Source organism: Hemiscyllium ocellatum, chromosome 4, assembly GCF_020745735.1.
Source record: "Hemiscyllium ocellatum isolate sHemOce1 chromosome 4, sHemOce1.pat.X.cur, whole genome shotgun sequence".
NCBI classification, from domain to species: domain Eukaryota; kingdom Metazoa; phylum Chordata; class Chondrichthyes; order Orectolobiformes; family Hemiscylliidae; genus Hemiscyllium; species Hemiscyllium ocellatum.
The window spans coordinates 59,047,223-59,067,673 of record NC_083404.1 but is presented as its reverse complement, the minus strand read 5'-3'; the positions used below and the strand labels follow the sequence as shown (position 1 = coordinate 59,067,673).

The following is a 20,451-nucleotide window of genomic DNA, read 5'->3' as shown; positions in this document are numbered from 1 at the left end:
CCATCTTTCATTCAGGAGATCATGCTAGACAGTACAAGTCATAGATATTCCACTATTATCGAGTGCCTTCATTTACCAGGTTCCAAACTTCTATGAATGGTGCAGATGGGCTTTAATGAAAGTAGTTTGTTTTATTTATATGTCTGACAATTATATTGTTTATTTCACAGAGTGGCTTTGGTGATCAAAAATCAACAAAGAAGAGGAGAATTATCCCTAGGGATTATAGAGAATGGGATAAGTATGTGAACCAAGGGCATTGTTTAATAACTAGGCTTAATGGACGATTAACATTAGCAGCAAATATCATTGAACATATCCCAAAGTACTTGTAAAAATATGCATTGTAATTTCAGAGAGTATTTATTTCTGTGGTGACACTCAACCTTGAGACAATCCATGAAGTCCGGACCAATCAGTTTTGTTGCAATCCATGTAGAGACTGATCATTTTAAAAAGAAATTTGAATTTCCAGTGACAAATGTAAAAAAAAACACAAACTTTCAGGTTTTAAGATTCTTCTGCCACATAAACTAAATCTCCCTTCATGATTATAGTTTACAGAGCCAGTTCAAAGTAAAGCTTAGCTCCTGAGAACTTGTTTTCCAGCTATTCCTCAAACTGACTTCTGTGGTGAGGAACGATTTGAAGATTTATCCTCTACCTATAGCTAAGCAAGCTTTCCAATTTCCATTTGAATCTTGATTAAGCCAGTCTTGTCAATCCAAGCTCAAGCTCACACCTGCAACCTTCTATTGTGAGCCATGGAAACTTGCCTTTATCTCTTGGCTGTCTGTCTCAGATTTTTGAAGATGGACTCTGTGAGGTTCAGTGAGTCCTACAATGGCTTCCTACCGACCATCACCATCCTCCTCCCCCCCGCCCCCCCCCCACCCCCCACCCCCGAAGCAAATTAACATGGCAGTGTGAATCATGTAGGGTCAAAATGGTAATTAGATACTCTTTGTCCCCCCAACTTCATTCTATCTTGAAACTAAATACACAGTACAAAGTATAACTGTTTAAAAATCTAAAATTCATGAACCTTTCCTGGGATCCTGAGCTGGGCCCAGAAATTCTGGAAACATATTGAACATAGCCACGTGGAGTCAGCTGAGAGAAGGTGAGCACTGCAGATGCTGGAGATCAGAGTCAAACAGTGTGGCATTGGAAACGTACAGCAGGTTAGGCAGAATCCAAAGAGCAGGAGAATCAACATTCCAAGCATAAGCCCTTCGTCAGGAATGAGGCTTGTGGGCTGAGGGGGCTGAGAGATAAATGTGGGGGGGGGGGGAGCTGGTGGTGGCGTTAGCTGGGAATGTGATAGGTAGATGATTGTGGGGTAAGAGTGATAGATCGGAGAAGAGGGGGATAGATATGTATGAGGATGGTGAAAATGAGGTGTTAAGTGTCAACTGAGGCAGCCTTGTTAGTAGACCTGCCTTTGTTTCAGTTGTATTAAAAGCATTTAGGCCCCTTACCCTTAGCACTCACCCATCTATGCCCCTTTAATCCTCCATGCCAAAATGCCTGTTCATTCTCTCCACTAATGATTCTTTCTAGCACATGCTGTCATAAAGCCAACTTATGGTCCTTGCATGACCGTTCACCCAGGGTCCATCATCAGGGTCCTTTTTTACAGCAGAGAGCAGTGAGAGCTGGGCGGGTGAGGTTGGAGCAGGGAGGCTGTTTGGAAGGCAAGTGATTGCTATTTAAGCACTTACCTCGAAGCCAGCAGTCTTTTTTTACAGCAGAGATTGGCATGAACTCTACAGAAGTGAGGTCGGAGCAGGGAGGCTGTTGGGAAGGCAAGTGATTGCTATTGAATGAGGTGTGTTGTTAAGGTAAGGCTTTTCAATTTATGTTTGTTATGTATCATGTGATTGACTAAAAGTTTAATGGGTTAATTGAATTGAATAAGACAGTAGCAGAGAAGTACAATAAATTATTTATTATATTAATTGTAAAAGTTAATTAAATAAGTAGGTATGGCTTGGACAGATGATGTGTTGTAGCTGTATGATGTGAGAGATGGCTGATCCCATTGTGAACTGCAGTGACCACATCTGCAGCAAGTCTTGGTTGCTGGAAGAACTCTGGGTCAGAATTGATGTTCTGGAATCTGAGCTTCAAACTCTGCGGCACATCCGGGAGGGGGAGAGTTACCTAGACACTTTGTTTCAGGAGGCAGTCACACCCGGTAGAATAAGTAATTCAAATTCAGTAAATGTTCAGGGACAACAGGGCATGACTATAAGTGAGGCAGGTAGAGGGATTCTGAATTCAGGAGTGCAGGAGCCTCAGCCCTTGATCTTGTCCAACAGATAAAAGATTTTTGTTCCCTGTACGGATGAGGGAAAGGGCTGTGGACAGGATGATTCAGCTGATCACTGCACCATGGTGGAGATGGCCCTTCAAGAGCGGAGAGCAAAAAGACAAGTAGTTGTTAAAGGGGATTTTATGATTAGGGGGATAGATAGTATTGTATGCAAGCCAGATCAGGAATCCTGCATGGTGTGTTGCCTGCCCGGTGCCAGGATGCCGGAAATCTCTGACCGGCTTGAAAGGATACTGGTGCGGTGGGGAAGGATTCAGTTATTGCGGTCCATATTGGGACTAACAACATAGGCAAAGCTAGGGTGGAGGACCAGATTGGGGAGTATCAAGCACGAGGAAGGAAATTGAAGTACAAGTCCTCAAGGGTCATAAACTCCAGATTACTACCCAAGCCATGTGCCAATTGCCATAGGACAAGAAAGTTAAGGAAGTAAACATGTGGCTAAGAGATTGGTCTGGGAAAGAGGGATTCCATTTCATGGGGCATTGGCATCAGTTTTAGAACCAGAGTGGGAGGCACCTGTACCGTTGGGACAATCTCCACCTGAACTAATATGGAACCAGTGTTGTAGCGAAAAAGATAAATAAGGTGGTCAGAAGGACTTTAAATGTCTGAGTCAGGAGAAAGGGAAAACGACAGAGAGTATGGAGTTAAATGGAAAGATAAGCAGCAGGATAGCATGTGTGCAGGTGGGTTTAAAATTGAGGCAGACTAGGAGTGCAGCAGAAAGGACATCTTATGATTTCCAATATCTTTTGGAAAAGGATAGACCAGATCTAAAAGTTGAAGTTCTAAATTGGAGAAAGGCCAATTTTGACGATATTAGGCAAGAACTTTCAAAAGCTGATTGGGGGCAGATGTTCACAGGTAAAGGGACGGCTGAAAAATGGGATGCCTTCAGAAATGAGATAATGAGAATCCAGAGAAAGTATATTCCTGTGAGGGAATGCTGAATGAGTAAAGAAATTGAGGGTTTGTTTAAGAAAAGGAAGGAAGCATACGTAAGGTTAGATCGAATGAATCCTTAGAAGAGAATAAAGGCAATAAGAGTGTACTTAAGAGGGAAATCAGGAGGGCTAAAGGGGATATGAGATAGCTTTGGCAAATAGAATTAAGAAGAATCCAAAGGGTTTTTACAAATACATTAAGGAGAAAAGGGTAACTAGTGAGAGAACAGGGCCCCTCAAAGATCAGCAAAGCGGCCTTTGTGTGGAGCCGCAGAAAATGGGGGAGATACTAAACACATATTTTGCATCAATATTTACTGCGGAAAAGGTTACGGGAGATATAGAACGTGGGGAAATAAATAGTGCTATCTTGAAAAACGTCTGTATTACAGAGGAGGAAGTGCTGGATGTCTTGAAATGCATAAAAGTGGATAAATCCACAGCACCTGATCAGGTATACCCTAGAACTCTGTGGGAAGCTAGAATCATAAAGAGTACAGCACGGAAATAGACCCTTCCATCCAACTCATCCATGCCGACCAGATATCCCAACCCAATCTAGTCCCACCTGCTGGCACGTGGCCCATATTCCTCCAAACTCTTCCTATTCATATACCCATCCAAATGCATTTTAAATGTTGCAATTGTATCAGCCTCCACCACTTCCTCTGGCAATTCATTCCATACAAGTACCACTCTCTGTGTGGAAAAAGTTGCCCATTAGGAATCTTTATATCTTTCCCCTCTCACCCTAAACCTATGCCCTCTAGTTCTGGACTCGCCGACCCCAGAGAAAAGACTTTGTCTATTTATCCTATCCGTGCCCCTCATGATTTTGTAAACTTCTATAAGGTCACCCCTCAGCCTCCTATGCTCCAGGGAAAACAGCCCCAGCCTGTTCAGCCTTTCCCTATAGCTCAAATCCTCCAACTCTGGCAACATCCTTGTAAATCTTTTCTGAACCCTTTCAAGTTTCACAACATCTTTCCGATAGGAAGGAGACCAGAATTGACAACCTGCAACCCCATTTTTAAGGAACTATACACCTTAAGTCTCTGTTCGGCAACACTTGTTGACCATATAAAGTGCATTCATAATGTGAGCAAACAGAAATATTGTCTATCTGTAAATCCTGATAACTAAATATTGAATTTCTGAAGTAGGGTCACTGGACCTGAAACATTTACCCTGATTTCTGTTCACAGTTGCTGACAGAGGTGCAGTTTTTTTCCAGCAATTTCTGTTTCTGATTTCCAGCATCGCCAGTTTTTTTTGTTTAGTCATGAGTACATGAATTGACAGGAAGAATATGAGGGGGAATCAGTGAGGGCATACGTTGACAATGCACTAAAATGAAAAGGACATAGGTAAAACCTTTTGAAGTTGCTTTTCCAAAGATTTGAATCCAGACCACCTCTGAGGAGTTGTGAAGCAGGTCCTTGAGGACCTGGTCTGAATTCATGAAAATTCACGAACTAGAAGATGCTTACTCCCACGTTGAAGCAAACCAAGTCATGAGTGCAGGGAACAAGCTTGCTACTCATGCCCTTCACTGTGAATAGGCACAAGAATTCCAGTATCAGATCCCTAGCATTTTTACACGACTCAATTTCTGCAATTATCCTGGTATAATAGTCCAAACATCATCAGCACAGATACTTTGGTAATTGTTGCAGACATGAACACCTTGTAACTTATTCCCAGAAATCAATCTGAGCCCACCTTTAATCATTTCACAATCAAGTTGCCCAAGCTTGTGAACAGCTGAATCTGGAATTGGTCGCATGACCCCTTTCTTTCCTCCATTTTACTCTCAATGAAAGAGAGTCCTAAAATGTAACAATCTTATGAAGCATTGCATTTGTAATACGGTGAATAACTTGAGTAACATGATATTGTGCATTTTGAAATTAGGCAAAACAACACAGTCGGTCAAAGTAGTATCAGGAGCAACAGTTCCTGAATAGTATTTTAAATGATTCATGTACTGATCTGTTTTTAAAATAATTAATGTGATAGTGCCAAACTTTAATTTAAATTATAAGTTATAATATTGTGAATATTGATCCCAGGTTTGACGTGGAGAAAGAGTGTTCCAAAATTGATGAAGGAAAGCTAAAAAGCAGTTCCAAAACAATTGTCAATGATGGCATTTCTAGCTTCGGAAAGGAAATTGACACAACAGGTAATTAAAGTTCAGCTATAACAAATCATGTACTTTTGTGTTATATATCTTGTATTGTTTATCCTTACCCCCTCATCTTCAAAGAGATAAGGAGAGATAATACAGAATCTGGAGCTGGGAGTATGAAAATGAAACTTTACATTAGGGTTTGCTGCTGCAAAATGGAAGGGGTAGGTAATCTTGAACCACCTGGAGGGAGGAAATCCATTACATTGTGTAGGCAAATACTGTTACAGGAACTTGCCATTTGTACCTGTCATAAAAGCATTACTCAAAAACCTTAGAACAATTAACAGCAGGATTTAATATTAACCTTATTACTGTACTAGAATTGCCGTTCATTTAGTGATGGTTTCGTCTGAGAGAACTTCGTGCTGAAACAGATTTGATTGTAATGTCTTTATGTCAGGTATGACTGATCAAGAAAAGATGGTTTTATCTGATCGAGAGAGGGACAAGGGAAATGAAGCTTTCCGAGCTGGTGACCACAAGGAGGCTTTGCTTTACTACACCAGGTGCTTAATTTTTTATGTAATTTGAAGAATGATTTTCATTCGTATGGTACATTGTTACATCTCTCAGAATAGTCTCCAACCATTTCACATGCAAGAGTTACTTTGAAAAGCAATGACTATTGTTCTATGAGCGCACAACATCATTTTGTGAACAGTAAGATTTTGTAAACAGCCATGAAATGTTTTCTAGACTATGGATTGGCTGTATAATCCACTTTTGCTGTTGAACGTTACTAATGGCAGAGCTGTGCTATTATTCTGTATGACCTGCAGCCGGTTTAGATTAGATTCCCTACAGTGTAGAAACAGGCCATTTGGCCCAAGCTCACACTGACCCACCGAAGAGTGACCCACCGAAGAGTAACCCACTCAGACCCATTCTCCTATATTTACCCTTGACTAATGGACCTAAATACTATGGGCAATTTAGCATGGCTAATTCACCTAATCTGTATGTCTTTGAACTGTGGGAGGAAACCAGGGCACCTGGGGGAAACCCAAGCGGACATGGGGAGAATGAGCAAACTCCACACAGACAGTGGCCCAGGGCAGGAATCAAACCTGGGTCCCTGGCTCTGTGAGGCAGCAATGCTAACCACTGAGTTCTGGCATCAAACATGTGCAACAAATGCAGTATTCCTTGCCCTTTCAGAGAGTCCCTTGATGAAATCTTTAGATGAAAATCAGAAGATAAGAAATAGGAGCAAGAAGAGCCCTTTTGACCCATCCAGTCTGTCAATCAATAAAATCATGGCCTCAAGTCCACATTCTTCCCCGTCTTCTATAATCCATGACTTCTTTAGAGATCAAAAATCAGTCTAACTCTGCCTTGGTGATGGCATTAAATAGAAGATTAGAGGTGCATGTAACAAGAGTGTTGCAGGAATTATGGGTGATCTTAATCTGCATAGAAACTGGTCAAATCAAATTTGCAATATCACGGTGGCAGATGATATCCAGGAGTATGTAAATGATAAATTTTTAGACAAATACTTTGAGGAGCCAATTTGAGGACAGTCTATCCTAGATTTGGTTTTGGGAAGAGGTTAATTCACAACATGTTGTGAGATATCCTTTAAGGAAAACTGATGATAAAATGATAGAATTCTTCTTGGGGAAAGAACATGAAGTAGTCCTCTCCAAAACTATCACCCTAAATCTAAACAAAGGAAACTGAAGATATAGAGGAATAAGTTGACTTGAAAACTTATTAAAAGGCAGGATAGTGGATAGGCAATAACTAATATTTTAAGGAACTAATACATACATTTGTTTTGTGTGAAACAATACAACAGAAAAAGTGACCCAACTATGTTTAACAAAATAAAGTGAATAATGTTAAGATACAAAAAGAAGTCATATAAAGTTGCCCAAAAAAATAGTGAACCTGATGACTGGGAGAATTTAAATTTCAACCATTCGGAAACTGAAGAATTGATCATACAGAACAAGGAAATGGGAGATCAATTGAACAGCTACCAGAAGAAGAGACACAAAATTTCTAGAAGTACCAGGGAATCGGGAACCTTTTGGGAGGAAGTAATTGAAGGAAATTAGTACAGAGGAACCTCAATTATCCGAAGGACACAGGCAGGAAGTATTTCATTCGGTTAATTGAATGCTGGATAATGTAGTTAGCCAAGCACTGGGACCTTGCAATAATCCGAAATTCAGTTAGTCAAACGCTGGATAATCGAGGTTCCTCTGTATTAGTAAAAAAGAAGTGCTTAAGGAATTGATGGGTCTGAAAGCTGATAAATCCTCAGAACCTGATAATCTAGATTCCAGGCACTAAAAAATGTGGCTTTGGAAATAGTGGATGCGTTTGATTGCCATCTTCCAAAATTATGTTTCAGCAGATTGGAGGGTGAAAATATAACACCACTATTTCAAAAAAGATGGAGAAAACTAGGATTAGTTTTTTAAAGTTGCATACGTACATGCATACGTTCATGTAGAACTCTGAGCTCAAAAACTGCATGAATTTATGTAAAACTCTGTTATCTCACTTTTTAGATTAGAATCAATCTGAACATCAGGTCATAGACAGAGAACACAGAGGGCTAACACCTTCAACATATTGTCTAGCTATCACCATTGTTAACAGCTAACCCGAAAATGCAACTTTTTAAAAAAAAGGTTTTGTGATTTACACATGAAAGAAGTGAAACTATCACTGTATTCTAACAGATGAAAGGCTTAACAGACAATCAATTTTTCAATGTATAATTTCAGTTACATCACACTGCAAATTTTTGCTATAAATTCCGTGTTACGATCGAGCCCTCCACTATTACCTGATGAAGGAGCGTCGCTCCGAAAGCTAGTGTGCTTCCAATTAAACCTGTTGGACTATAACCTGGTGTTATATGATTTTTAACTTTGTACACCCCAGTCCAACACCAGCATTTCCAAATCATGGGATTGTTGGTAATAATAGTGACATGGATTGAGATTGTTTAGCAGACAGGAAATGGTAGAAATAAATGGGTTGTTTTCAGAGTGGAAGATGGTGACAAAGGAGTTACTGCAGGAATCGGTGCTTGAGCCCCAACTATTCACAATATAGTTGATGATTTGGTTGAGTAAAGTGCATTTAATATTTTCAGGTTTGCTGACAACGTAAAACTAGGTATGATGAGAGTGGTAAGTGGGACATAAAGAGCCTTCAGGGCCATTTAGACAAATGAGTGAATGGGCAAATACATAAAAGATGCAATAGAGCATGAATAAATGTGAAATTGTCCACTTCAGTAGGAAAAACAATGTCAGATCATTATTTAAATGGTGATAGATTGAGTAGATTTAATAGACAAAAGGATCAGGGTGTCCTTCAGCACCAGTCACCGAAAGCAAACATGCAAGTGTAGCAGGCTGTTAGGAAAGCAAATGGTATTTTGCCTTCATTGCAAGAAGATGAGAGTGCAGGAGGAAGGAAGTCTTACTGCAGCTGTACTGCACGTTAGTGAGACCACACCTGATGTATTTTTACAGTTTTAATCTCCTTACTTAAGAAAATATATACTTGCCATACAGGGAGTATAGTGAAAGTTCACCAAACTGAGAGGAGAGATTGGGTCTGAATATACTGGAGTTTAGAAAAATGAGAGGAGATCTCATCGAAACGTAAAATTCTGACAGACACCTGTACAGATTTGCTGCAGGATAATGATTCCTCTGACCAGCACATTCAGAACAATGAATCATGGTTTGAGGATCTGTTGTGGACCATTTCAAACTGAGATGAAGCAAACTTTTTCTTCACTGGGAATGGTGAACCTGTGGGCTGTCTGCCACAATGCTGTGTAGGCAATGCCAGTGAACATGGTTAGAGAAAAAATAGATATCTTTGGCTTCTAAAAATCCTAAAAGGAGGATAGGGAGAGCATGGAAGCATGGCATTGAGTGACAATTGGCCATGATCACATTGAATGGTGGAGAGGACTCTATGGATCAACGTCTCAAATTTTGCTCCTTTTTCTTTACTTTTATGAATGTAAAGAACACCTTATTGTTTCTTTTTATGTTGCTTGATAATTCGACTTGGTAAGTTCATTCCACTGTTATGATTTAGTTGAAAATGACTGACATGAACTTGTTACATTATTAATTCTGGTTGTAAAAACTCCTGAGTAAGTTAGATTGCCTTAAATGAGGTAGATCATTGTTTCTAATGATGTACTACATCACAGTTATGACTAATTAACCCATGTGGCCTTGAAAATCTAATTTTATATCCAAGGAATGTTCTCCATTACAAGGTAAAACTTACTCCAAGATTGTTCTGCATGGTAGATTCATTAATAAAGTTAGATCACATGGAATCCAGAGAAAACTAGCCAGTTGAATAGGAGACAGGATGGTGGTGCAAAGTTGTTTTTCAGACTGAAACTCTGTGATCAGCGGTGTTCTGTGGGGATCAGTGCTGGGCCCAATTCGCTGTTATGATTTAGTTGAAAATCATTTGACATGAACTTGTCACATCATTAATTCTGACTGTAAAAACTCTTGAGTATGTTAGATAGCCTTAAATGAGGTAGAACACTGTTGTTTGTCATTTATACAAACAATTTGGATGAGAATACAGGAAGCATGGTCAGTAAGTTTGCAGATGACACCAAAATGTATAGTGGACAGTGAAGAAGGTTATCTAATGTTATTCTGGGATCTTGGGCTGAGGAGTGACAGATGGAGTTTAATTTAGATAAATGTGAGGTGTTGAATCTTTCTAAGTCCAAAAGGGCAGGACTTACACAGCTAATTTTAATGTGAGAGGGGAAAGGTTTAAAAGGGACATGAGGGGCAACTTGTTCACACATGGAAAGAACTGCCAGAGAAAGTGGTATATGCAGATACAGTTATAATATTTAAAAGACATTTGGATAGATATTTGAATAAGAAATGTTTCGAGGGATATGTACCAATTGCAGGCACTATTTTTGTTTTGAGAAATCTGGTTGGCATGAGGAGCTGGACTGAAGGGTCTGTTTTGGTGCTGTATGACTCTATCATTGTGACTCTAAAATTATAAAAGTTGTTTGCTTTTTTTTCCTTAAAGTTAATTCATGATATATCAGTCTCTCCCTCAAGCCCCATTTATTACTTGCAAGTTTGCTACCTGTGGGAATTTGTCAATATAATCTTCTGCTCAAAATATTTGACAGCACTCTGTTTCTAAATGCCAGTGAATGGATTGGGTCAGATGGAATTAGTGTCAGGAAAGAAGAAATTCTAAAATATAAGAAATAAAGCAAAAATTGTATTGTGCAGCCCTTTGAACCTATTCTGCCATTCAGTTTTATAATGGCTAATGTTTGACCTCAGTTCACTTTCTCATTATTTCCTATTTCCCTTGATTCTATGAGCAACCTCAACCAATGTGGAAATTGAACCCATTGTTGGTGTTACTTTGCACTACAAACCAGTCATCTAGCCAACTGAACCAAACCAACTCCCTTTATGCTTTGTAGGCAATTCAGAGAGGGTTCACTACGTCGATTTCTGGGTAGGAAATACATAATGAAGAATTTTTGACAGGAGTGAAGGATGGTCGTCTTAACACAAGATTGAGAGAGGCCTTAGCAGTTGTGTACTGAGAGATGACTTTAATCCTGGTGAGGGAATCTGAAACACCTGACAAAAGTTTCAGATTAGGGGTAACCACTGAAGAGGAGATAAGGAAGAATTTCTTCTCTTAGGCTATTGATTATTCATTAAATATATTCAAGCCTGTGATAGAAAGACTTTTGAACTAGAAATAATCCTGGGTTGTGGAAAGCAGGCAGGAAGTTGATTATCAGGCTAAGATCCAATCAGGCATGATTATGTTGAAAGGTGATGCAGTTTCGGGGGCATGTTCCTGTTCCTATTTCTTGCATCCATGTAAAATTGATCATTACCTTTCTACATTAGTACTGCACTTCCCCAAATGCTAAAGCAGTTTAACAGCTTTATCATGGACATTTGTATATTCTAGGAAAAATTTATTTGTCACTAAGATTGCTCCATTTTTCACATCCTAGAGCCTTCACTTTACAGTTTACACTTCTATTATGAAGGGAAAACAGAGATTAATTAATACCTTAAATTTAATGGTATAAATTACTTCAGTGACCTTATTTGTCCATTCTAATAATCTATCTTAGACTTCCTGAAGTATTTTTAGTTAATCTTCTTTCTAAACTCCTTTTATATGATCATTAAATGTTAAATATTTTCCCCTTCACCCAGGTCTAACTCAAATTTATGTATGAGGAATACAAGTAAATGTAGGCATTATCCTTCATTTTATCCGTCTGCCAACTTCTTGTCCAGATTTTTGTGATATATTGCTAATTGTTTAGAGGAGGTTTCCTCAAGACTTCTTATCAAAACACCTTCTAAAAGGGCATCTGCTGCATTGCTGAGAAATTATCCATCCAATTAGTTACTCCAAAATAACTTTTAAAATGTTGTCAAATATAAGTTTCCTCAGGCAGGGCACTTAGCTTGAAGTGGACGAGATGAGTTTAGTTTATATCTATTACATAAATACGTCAATCAGTGCATTTCAATGGTGAGCTTGGCAGAGAGATGTTATTTTCTTATTTTCTGATGGCAGTCTGTTGCAACCTGGTCACCAGTTTGATTTCCATGTTTAACCAAGCATCTGTACTTTCCTTAAGTTGCTGTAGCATTTGAGTGTCGTTAACTTCATTGTTATTTTGACATATTGTGACTCAATCTAATGTCTCCACTATGTTATTCTAAAGGAAGAGGTTTCTTCTATGTTTAGAAAGTGTATGCTCATCTGTTACTTTTATTTGCTTTCCTCCTGTCCCTCTCCTCAACCCAGAAGTATATCAGTCATACCAAACGTGGCTGCATTTAACAACAGAGCTCAAGCAGAAATTAAGCTTCAGAACTGGCAGAATGCCCTTAATGATGTTGAAAAAGTGTTGGAGTTAGACCATGGCAACTTGAAAGGTGAGTAATTGTATATTGGTCCAACACCATTAACTGGCTGCTGCAATGACAGTTTTATTCACCCAGACTGAATTTAGTTGGTTCATTTTGACAATTGTCTAGTCCTCTTATTGCCACATTCTCACTATTCCTTTCATTCTTAAGTGTTCTTTCTGCCTAGATAATTCATACTCCTCCTGACAGTGGTATTGCTTCAACATATTGATATGACAGTCTATTCTTTTGCCACCAAAATGGACTGTCAGTTCAATAATTAACTTTGCTGATCCTATTGACTACTTTTGAAATATGAAATTGCTGGTTTTAAACAATTTGTTGAAGATTTCTGTCTTGCACTCAGCAGGACAAATTGCAAAATACCAGTTCCAGGGGAAAATAACATTTATACAGCTTGAGAGGAGCATGCTGATTGATTGGCAAATAGATTCTGATTAATAGAACATTGCCTTGGAGAACACAATAATTCATCATGATTCACTACGATGCTTTATTTAAATTTATCCGATTTCAAATTCAAAAAACCTAGCAGTTAAGTGTCAGTGATCACTAATTAGCTATCTTGTGAATTGCCCTAAAGAATGCCAGACAGCAGCTTCAATAAAATGTATCTTTTTCAGCAGCACTAGTACTGTACTACCAAATGACTTTTTATAAACTGAAAATATTCCACAATACATTAGTTAAGAAAGCAGACAGTCAATATGTTCTTAGAGTCAGTAACATCCGGAATTAAAGGTAAAATAACAGGAAAACTCTGATGGAGGGCATCACAAACTTCACAATTAATAGCCACCAAGACAGGTCCCCTAGATGTTCTCAGTAATCCACCCAGAAAACAGTGATTTGCAAACATTCTTCAAAGGCTGACTTGCTACAGAGAATTTTAAGTTTCTCTCCTCTGAAAGACATTCTGTTCCCCAGCCAAAAGTCAATGCTGTACCTAAGTTCTGCAATTATAATCCTCAAAGAGCAGATTATTCAAGGCCCTTCTCAAATCCGATTCCAAGTCCAGCTGCCACGGTTTTCTTTTCTAGCCAAGCTGACCTTCTAGTGAGATTCTGTGACCCGCACTGTGTTGGCCAGGCTGCACCCTCTTATCTTCTCAGCAATGCTCCTGCTTCTTAAAACCCCAAACTTAGCTGCACGGAGCTATCTGTTGCTCCCAAGGTTTCTATGAGCCCTAGCCCAGCCATCAGCATCATAAATCACAACAGCACATCAGCTGCACAGAGGCTCATTGTCTGCTCCCAACTAACTTCACTAACTGCTGTTCGGTGGTCCTTGAACTGATGTGCATGTTAATATATTCCATCAGGCCTCTGCCCCGGTCCTAGGCTGATTCAAATGGACCAAATCTGCGCGCGGTCTCAACCTCAAATGTTGTTAACAATCTCCAGTTAACTACAGGTCACCCTCCATGTGTACTGAAAATACACTTCAAAAAATTAAAAATGATTTGATCACAATTTATAAAGTTTCCTGTAAAGTGCAGAAGAGGATTTATTGCGAGAAGGGCAATTTATGGTAGCTTTGTGTGGAAAAGAACATTATTAGGAATACGCACAAACATATATATATTTTACTTCTGAATTTCAATAATCTTCAATTATTCAAAGAAAACGTCCCTGCTGTTCCATCGTTTCTATAGAACATGTACAAGGCCTTGAAAAAGTAAGTTTTATGGTAAATTTAGGTGTCTTAAGGTAAATGTTTAGAAATAGCTGGCAAGATATATTTATTTGAAATGAAATAAGCATGTTAAATTAATCTGAAGGGATTTATTGTGGGTTTCTAACAATGTTGATTGATATAGTTGTTGCATTGTCCTACATTATGTTACAGCACATCTACGTCGTGCCACTGTTCATAAACAACTGGGTAACTATCAAGAGGCAAAAGATGATTTGAAGATGGTGTTACAAGCTGAACCAGACAATTCGATAGCAAAGGTAACAACTTAATTTCCCAAGCTGTATTGCAAAGTACAAGCAATACAACAGTATAAGATTTTGTACTAAATTGGGCATGTGTTAGCTAGTTTAAACTTTGGAGCAAAAGATCAAGGAAAAGCAAGTTACCCATGGTTCAGGTGGTAGTACTCCATAGAAAATAGTGAAATGGAATCCATATCATATTACAGTTCTGCAAACCTGAATTATCCTTCCTATTTCCACAAGTCATGATGGTGCATGTTAATGTAGATTTATGAGCAGGATAATGATATTTTTCTAATTCGAACAACAAGTTTGTTTAACCTTTTATTTAAAAATAAATAATTTGCAGCACTTGTAGACCACCATTATCAGTGATTAAAATTAATACATTGCAGCTTGAATCTGAGTAACCAAATGTCCATTTTCAGAATTTGCTTGAGCAAGTTGAACAGAAGCTGAAAGCTTCTCAGCCTGTTGGGAGAACACAGAAAAAGGGAAGAAAGATGTTTATCAAAGAAATAGAGGGCTCTGATGATGAGAACGAAAGAGAATTGATGAATAAGAATGAAGGTAATAATGACCATCAGATTCTTACAATTTTTGATTCTGATATTTTAGTTAATATTTTTGGATTAAATACTAGTCATAGAGAAGTACAGCACAGAAACAGACCCTTCAGTCCAAATCATCCATGCTTACCTGGTATCCTAACCTAACCATTTGCCAGCCCTTGGCCCATGTCCCTCTGTACCCTTCCTATTCATGTGTCCATCCAGGTGCCTTTTAAATGCTGTAATTGTACCAATATCCACCACTTCTTCTGGCAGCTCATTCCATACATGAACCACCCTTTGCGTGGAAACGTTGTCCCTTAGGTCCCGTTTATATCTTTCCCCCTCACCCTGAACCCATACCCTCTACCCACCCCCACCCCCACGCCCCCCCCCCCCCCCCCCCTCCTCTCAGGGAAAAGACCTTGTTAGTCTATCCATGTTCTTCATTATTTTATAGACCTCTCTAAGATCACTCCTCAGCCTCCAACGCAACAGGGAAAATAACTCCAACCTATACAGCCTTTCTCTGCAGCTCAAACCTTCCAACCCTGGCAACATCCTTGTCAATCTTTCCTGAACCCTTTCACGTTTCACAACATCCTTCCGATAGGAAGGAGACTGGACTTGCATGCAATATTCCAAAAGTGGCCGAACCAATGTCCTGTACAGCTGCAACATGACCTCCCAACTCCTATGCTCTATACTCTGACCAATGAAGGAAAGAATACAAAACGCCTTCTTCACTATTCTACCTACCTGCGACTCTACTTTCAAGAAACTATGAACCTGCACACCAAGGTCTGTTTGTTCAGCAACACTCCCTAGGACCTTACCATTAAGTGTGTAAGTCCTGCTCTGATTTGCTTTTCCAAAATGCAGCAGGTCATAATTATTTAGATTAGATTAGATTCCCTACAGTATGGAAACAGGCCATTTGACCCAACAAGTCCACACTGACCCACTGAAGAGTGATCCACCCAGACCCATTTCCCTCTGACTAATGCACCTAACACAATGGGCAATTTAGTATGGCCAATTCACCTGACCTGCATATCTTTGAAACCTACGCAGACACTGGGAGCATGAGCAAACTTTACACAGACAGTTGCCCAAGGCAGGAATCGAACCAGGGTCCCTGGCACTGTGAGGCAACAAGTGCAAACATTGAGCGACCATGCCATTTAAATAAAATAAACCATCTGCCACTCCTCAGCCTATTGGCCCATCTGATCAAGATCCCATTGTACTGGGAGGTAACCTTCTTCGTTGTCCACTACACCTCCAATTTTGGTGTTATCTCTAAACCTACTAACCATACTTGCTATGTTCATATTCAAATCGTTTATATAAATGACAAAAAGCAGTGGACCCAGCACCAATCCTTGTAGCACACCACTGGTCACAGGCCTTCAGTCTGAAAAGCAACCCTCCACCACCACCCTCTGTCTTCTACCTTAAAGCCAGTTTTGTATCCAAATGGCTAGTTCTCCATGTATTCCTTGAGATCTAACTTGCTAACCAGTCTCCTAAGGGGAACCTTGTCGAACACTTGACTGAAGTCCATATAGATCACGTCTACTGCTCTGTCCTCATCAATCCTCTTTGTTACTTCTTCAAAAAACTCAATCAAGTCCTTGAGACATGATTTCCCATGGACAAAGCCATGTTGACTGTCTTTAATCAATCCCTGCCTTCCCAAATACATGTGCATCCTGTCCCTCCGGATTCCCTCCAACAACATGCCCACCACTGATGTCAGGCTCACCGGTCTATAGTTTCCTGGCTTGTCCTTAGCACCTTTCTTAAATAGTGGCACCACATTAGCCAACCTCCAGTCTTCCAGCACCTCACCTGTAACTATCGATGATACAGATATCTGAGCAAGAGGCCCAGCAATCACTTCCATAGCTTCCCACAGAGTTTGAGGATATACCTGATAAAGTCCTGGGGATAAGACCATAAGACCATAAGACATAGGGGTGGAAGTAAGGCCATTCGGCCCATCGAGTCCACTCCGCCATTCAATCATGGCAGATGGGCAACTCAACTCCACTTACCAGCGTTCTCCCCGTAGCCCTTAATTCCTCGAGACGACAAGAATCTATCAATCTCTGCCTTGAAGACGTTTAGCGTCCCAGCCTCCACTGCACTCCGTGGCAATGAATTCCATAGGCCCACCACCCTCTGGCTGAAGAAATGTCTCCGTATTTCTGTTCTGAATTGACCCCCTCTAATTCTAAGGCTGTGTCCACGGGTCCTAGTCTCCTCGCCTAATGGAAACAATTTCCTAGCGTCCACCCTTTCCAAGCCATGTATTATCTTGTACGTCTCTATTAAGTCTCCCCTTAATCTTCTAAACTCCAATGAATATAATCCCAGGATCCTCAGCCGTTCCTCATATGTTAGACCTACCATTCCAGGGATCATCCGTGTGAATCTCCGCTGGACACGTTCCAGTGCCAGTATGTCCTTCCTGAGGTGTGGGGACGAAAACTGGACACAGTACTCCAAATGGGGCCTAACCAGAGCTTTATAAAGTCTCAGTAGCACAACGGTGCTTTTATATTCCAACCCTCTTGAGATAAGAAACAACATTGCATTCGCTTTCTTAATCACAGACTCAACCTGCATGTTTACCTTTAGAGAATCCTTGACTAGCACTCCCAGATCCCTTTGTACTTTGGCTTTACTAATTTTCTCACCATTTAGAAAGTAGTCTATGCTTTTATTCTTTTTGCCAAAGTGCAAGACCTCGCACTTGCTCACGTTAAATTCCATCAGCCATTTCCTGGACCACTCTCCCAACCTGTCTAGATCCTTCTGTAGCCTCCCCACTTCCTCGGTACTACCTGCCTGTCCACCTAACTTCGTATCATCGGCAAACTTCGCTAGAATTCCCCCAGTCCCCTCCTCCAAATCATTAATATATAATGCGAATAGCTGTGGCCCCAACACTGAACCCTGCGGGACATAGCTCGTCACCGGCTGCCATTCTGAAAAAGAACCTTTTATCCCAACTCTCTGTCTTCTGTTAGACAGCCAATCCTCAATCCATCCCAGCAGCTCACCTCAAACACCATGGGCCCTCACCTTGCTCAGCAGCCTCCCGTGTGGCACCTGATCAAAGGCCTTTTGAAAGTCTAGATAGACCACATCCACTGGGTTTCCCTGGTCTAACCTACTTGTCACCTCTTCAAAGAATTCCAACAGGTTTGTCAGGCATGATCTCCCCTTACTAAATCCATGTTGACTTGTTCTAATCAGACTCTGCTCTTCCAAGAATTTAGAAACCTCATCCTTAATGATGGATTCTAGAATTTTACCAACAACTGAGGTTAAGCTAATTGGCCTATAATTTTCCATCTTTTGTCTTGATCCTTTCTTGAACAAGGGGGTTACAACAGCCATCTTCCAATCATCCGGGACCTTTCCTGACTCCAGTGACTCTTGAAAGATCTCAACCAATGCCTCCGCTATTTCCTCAGCCACGTCTCTCAGAACTCTAGGGTGTATCCCATCGGGGCCAGGAGATTTATCAATTTTAAGACGACTTAACTTTTCTAGCACTATCTCTTTCGTAATGGCAACCATAGTCAACTCAGCCCCGTGACTCCCTTTAATTGTTGGGATATTACTCATGTCTTCCACTGTGAAAACTGACGCAAAGTACTTGTTAAGTTCTCCTGCTATTTCCTTATCTCCCATCACTAGGCTTCCTGCATCAGTTTGAAGTGGCCCAATGTCTACTTTTGCCTGTCGTTTGTTTCTTATGTACTGAAAGAAACTTTTACTATCATTTCTAATACCACTGGCTAGCCTACCTTCATATTTGATCCTCTGATTTCTTATTACACTCTTTGTTATCCTCTGTTTGTTTTTGTATCTTTCCCAATCTTCTGATTTCCCACTGTTCTTAGCCACTTTATAGGATCTCTCTTTTTCTTTAATACATTTCCTGACTTCCTTTGTCAGCCATGGTTGTCTAATCCCTCCCCGGATAATCTTTCTTTTCTTGGGGATGAACCTCTGTACAGTGTCCTCAACTATACCCACAAACTCCTGCCATTTTTGCTCTACCGTCTTCCTGGTTAGCCTCTGCTTCCAGTCTATTTTTGTCAGTTCCTCTCTCATGCCCTCATAATTACCTTTATTTAACTGTAACACCATTACATCCGATTTTGCCTTGTCTCTTTCAAACTCCAGACTGAACTCTACCATATGATGATCGCTACTTCCTAAGGGTTCCCTTACTTTAAGATCTTTTATAGAGTCTGGTTTATTGCAAAGCACTAGGTCCAGAATAGCCTGCTCCCTTGTGGGCTCCATGACAAGCTGTTCCAAAAAGCCATCCTGTAAGCATTCCATGAATTCCCTTTCTTTGGATCCACTAGCAACATTATTTACCTAGTCCACCTGCATATTGAAGTCTCCCATGATCAATGTGACCTTGCCTTTCTGACATGCCTTCTCTGTTTCCCGGTACATGTTGCGTCCCTGGTCCTGATCACTGTTAGGAGGTCTGTACACAACTCCAATTATGGTTTTTTTGCCTTTGTGGTTCCTCAATTCCACCCACACAGACTCCACATCATCCGACGCTATGTCATTCAATACCATTGATTTAATTTTGTTCTTAACTAACAAGGCAACCCCACCCTCTCTGCCCACCTCTCTGTCTTTTCGATAAGTTGAAAAACCATGGAGGTTTAACTGCCAGTCCTGACCCCCCTGTAACCAAGTCTCTGTGATGTCTACCACATCATAATCATTCACTATTATCTGTGCCATTAGTTCATCTGCTTTGTTATGAATGCTACGAGCATTCAGGTAAAGTGCCTTAATGCTAACTTTCTTATCATTAGAGATGTTGGAAGTCATATGATGTCCTAAGTTATCCTTGCTTTTTTCTGCATTCTCAGTCTACCTCAATTTTAAATCCGCCTGGACACATGCTATCCTGCTGTTTATCTTTCCATTTAACGCCATACTCCCTGTCGCTTTCACTTTCCCTTCCTCCCAACTCCACTTTTATGCATTTCAAAATGTCCAACACTTCCTCCTCTATAGTATGAATATTTTTCAAGGTGTCACCATCTATTTCCTTACATTCTATATCTTCCATGTCCTTTTCCACAGTAAATACTGATGCAAAATACTTGTTTAGTATCTCCCCCATCTCCTGCGGCTCCACACGAAGGCTGCCTTGCTGATGTTTGAGGGGCCCTGTTCTGTCAGTAGTTACCCTTTTGTCCTTAATGTATTTGTCAAAACTCTTTGAATTCTCCTTAATCTTATTTGCCAAAGTTATCTCATTTCCCCTTTTTGCCCTCCTCATTTCCCTCTTAAGTATACTTCTCCTGCCTTTATACTCTTCTAAGGATTCACTCGATCTATCCTGTCTATACCTGACGTATGCTTCCTTCTTTTTCTTAACCAAACTCTCAATTTCTTTAGTCATCCAGCATTCTGTATACCTACCAGCCTTTCCTTTCACCCTAACAGGAATATACTGT

General features: G+C 40.2%; 1 protein-coding gene across 1 annotated transcript in view; it reads left to right on the top strand.

The window, feature by feature from the left end:
• The window catches only part of LOC132815389 (sperm-associated antigen 1-like), a 127,116-nt gene that overhangs the window by 11,153 nt on the left and 95,512 nt on the right, over nt 1-20,451 (top strand). The window contains exons 4-9 of the mRNA XM_060824281.1: nt 171-241; nt 5,358-5,470; nt 5,880-5,985; nt 12,320-12,450; nt 14,293-14,399; nt 14,813-14,954. Of these exons, the coding sequence (XP_060680264.1) occupies nt 171-241; nt 5,358-5,470; nt 5,880-5,985; nt 12,320-12,450; nt 14,293-14,399; nt 14,813-14,954 (670 nt within the window). The remainder of the gene's footprint in view (nt 1-170; nt 242-5,357; nt 5,471-5,879; nt 5,986-12,319; nt 12,451-14,292; nt 14,400-14,812; nt 14,955-20,451) is intronic.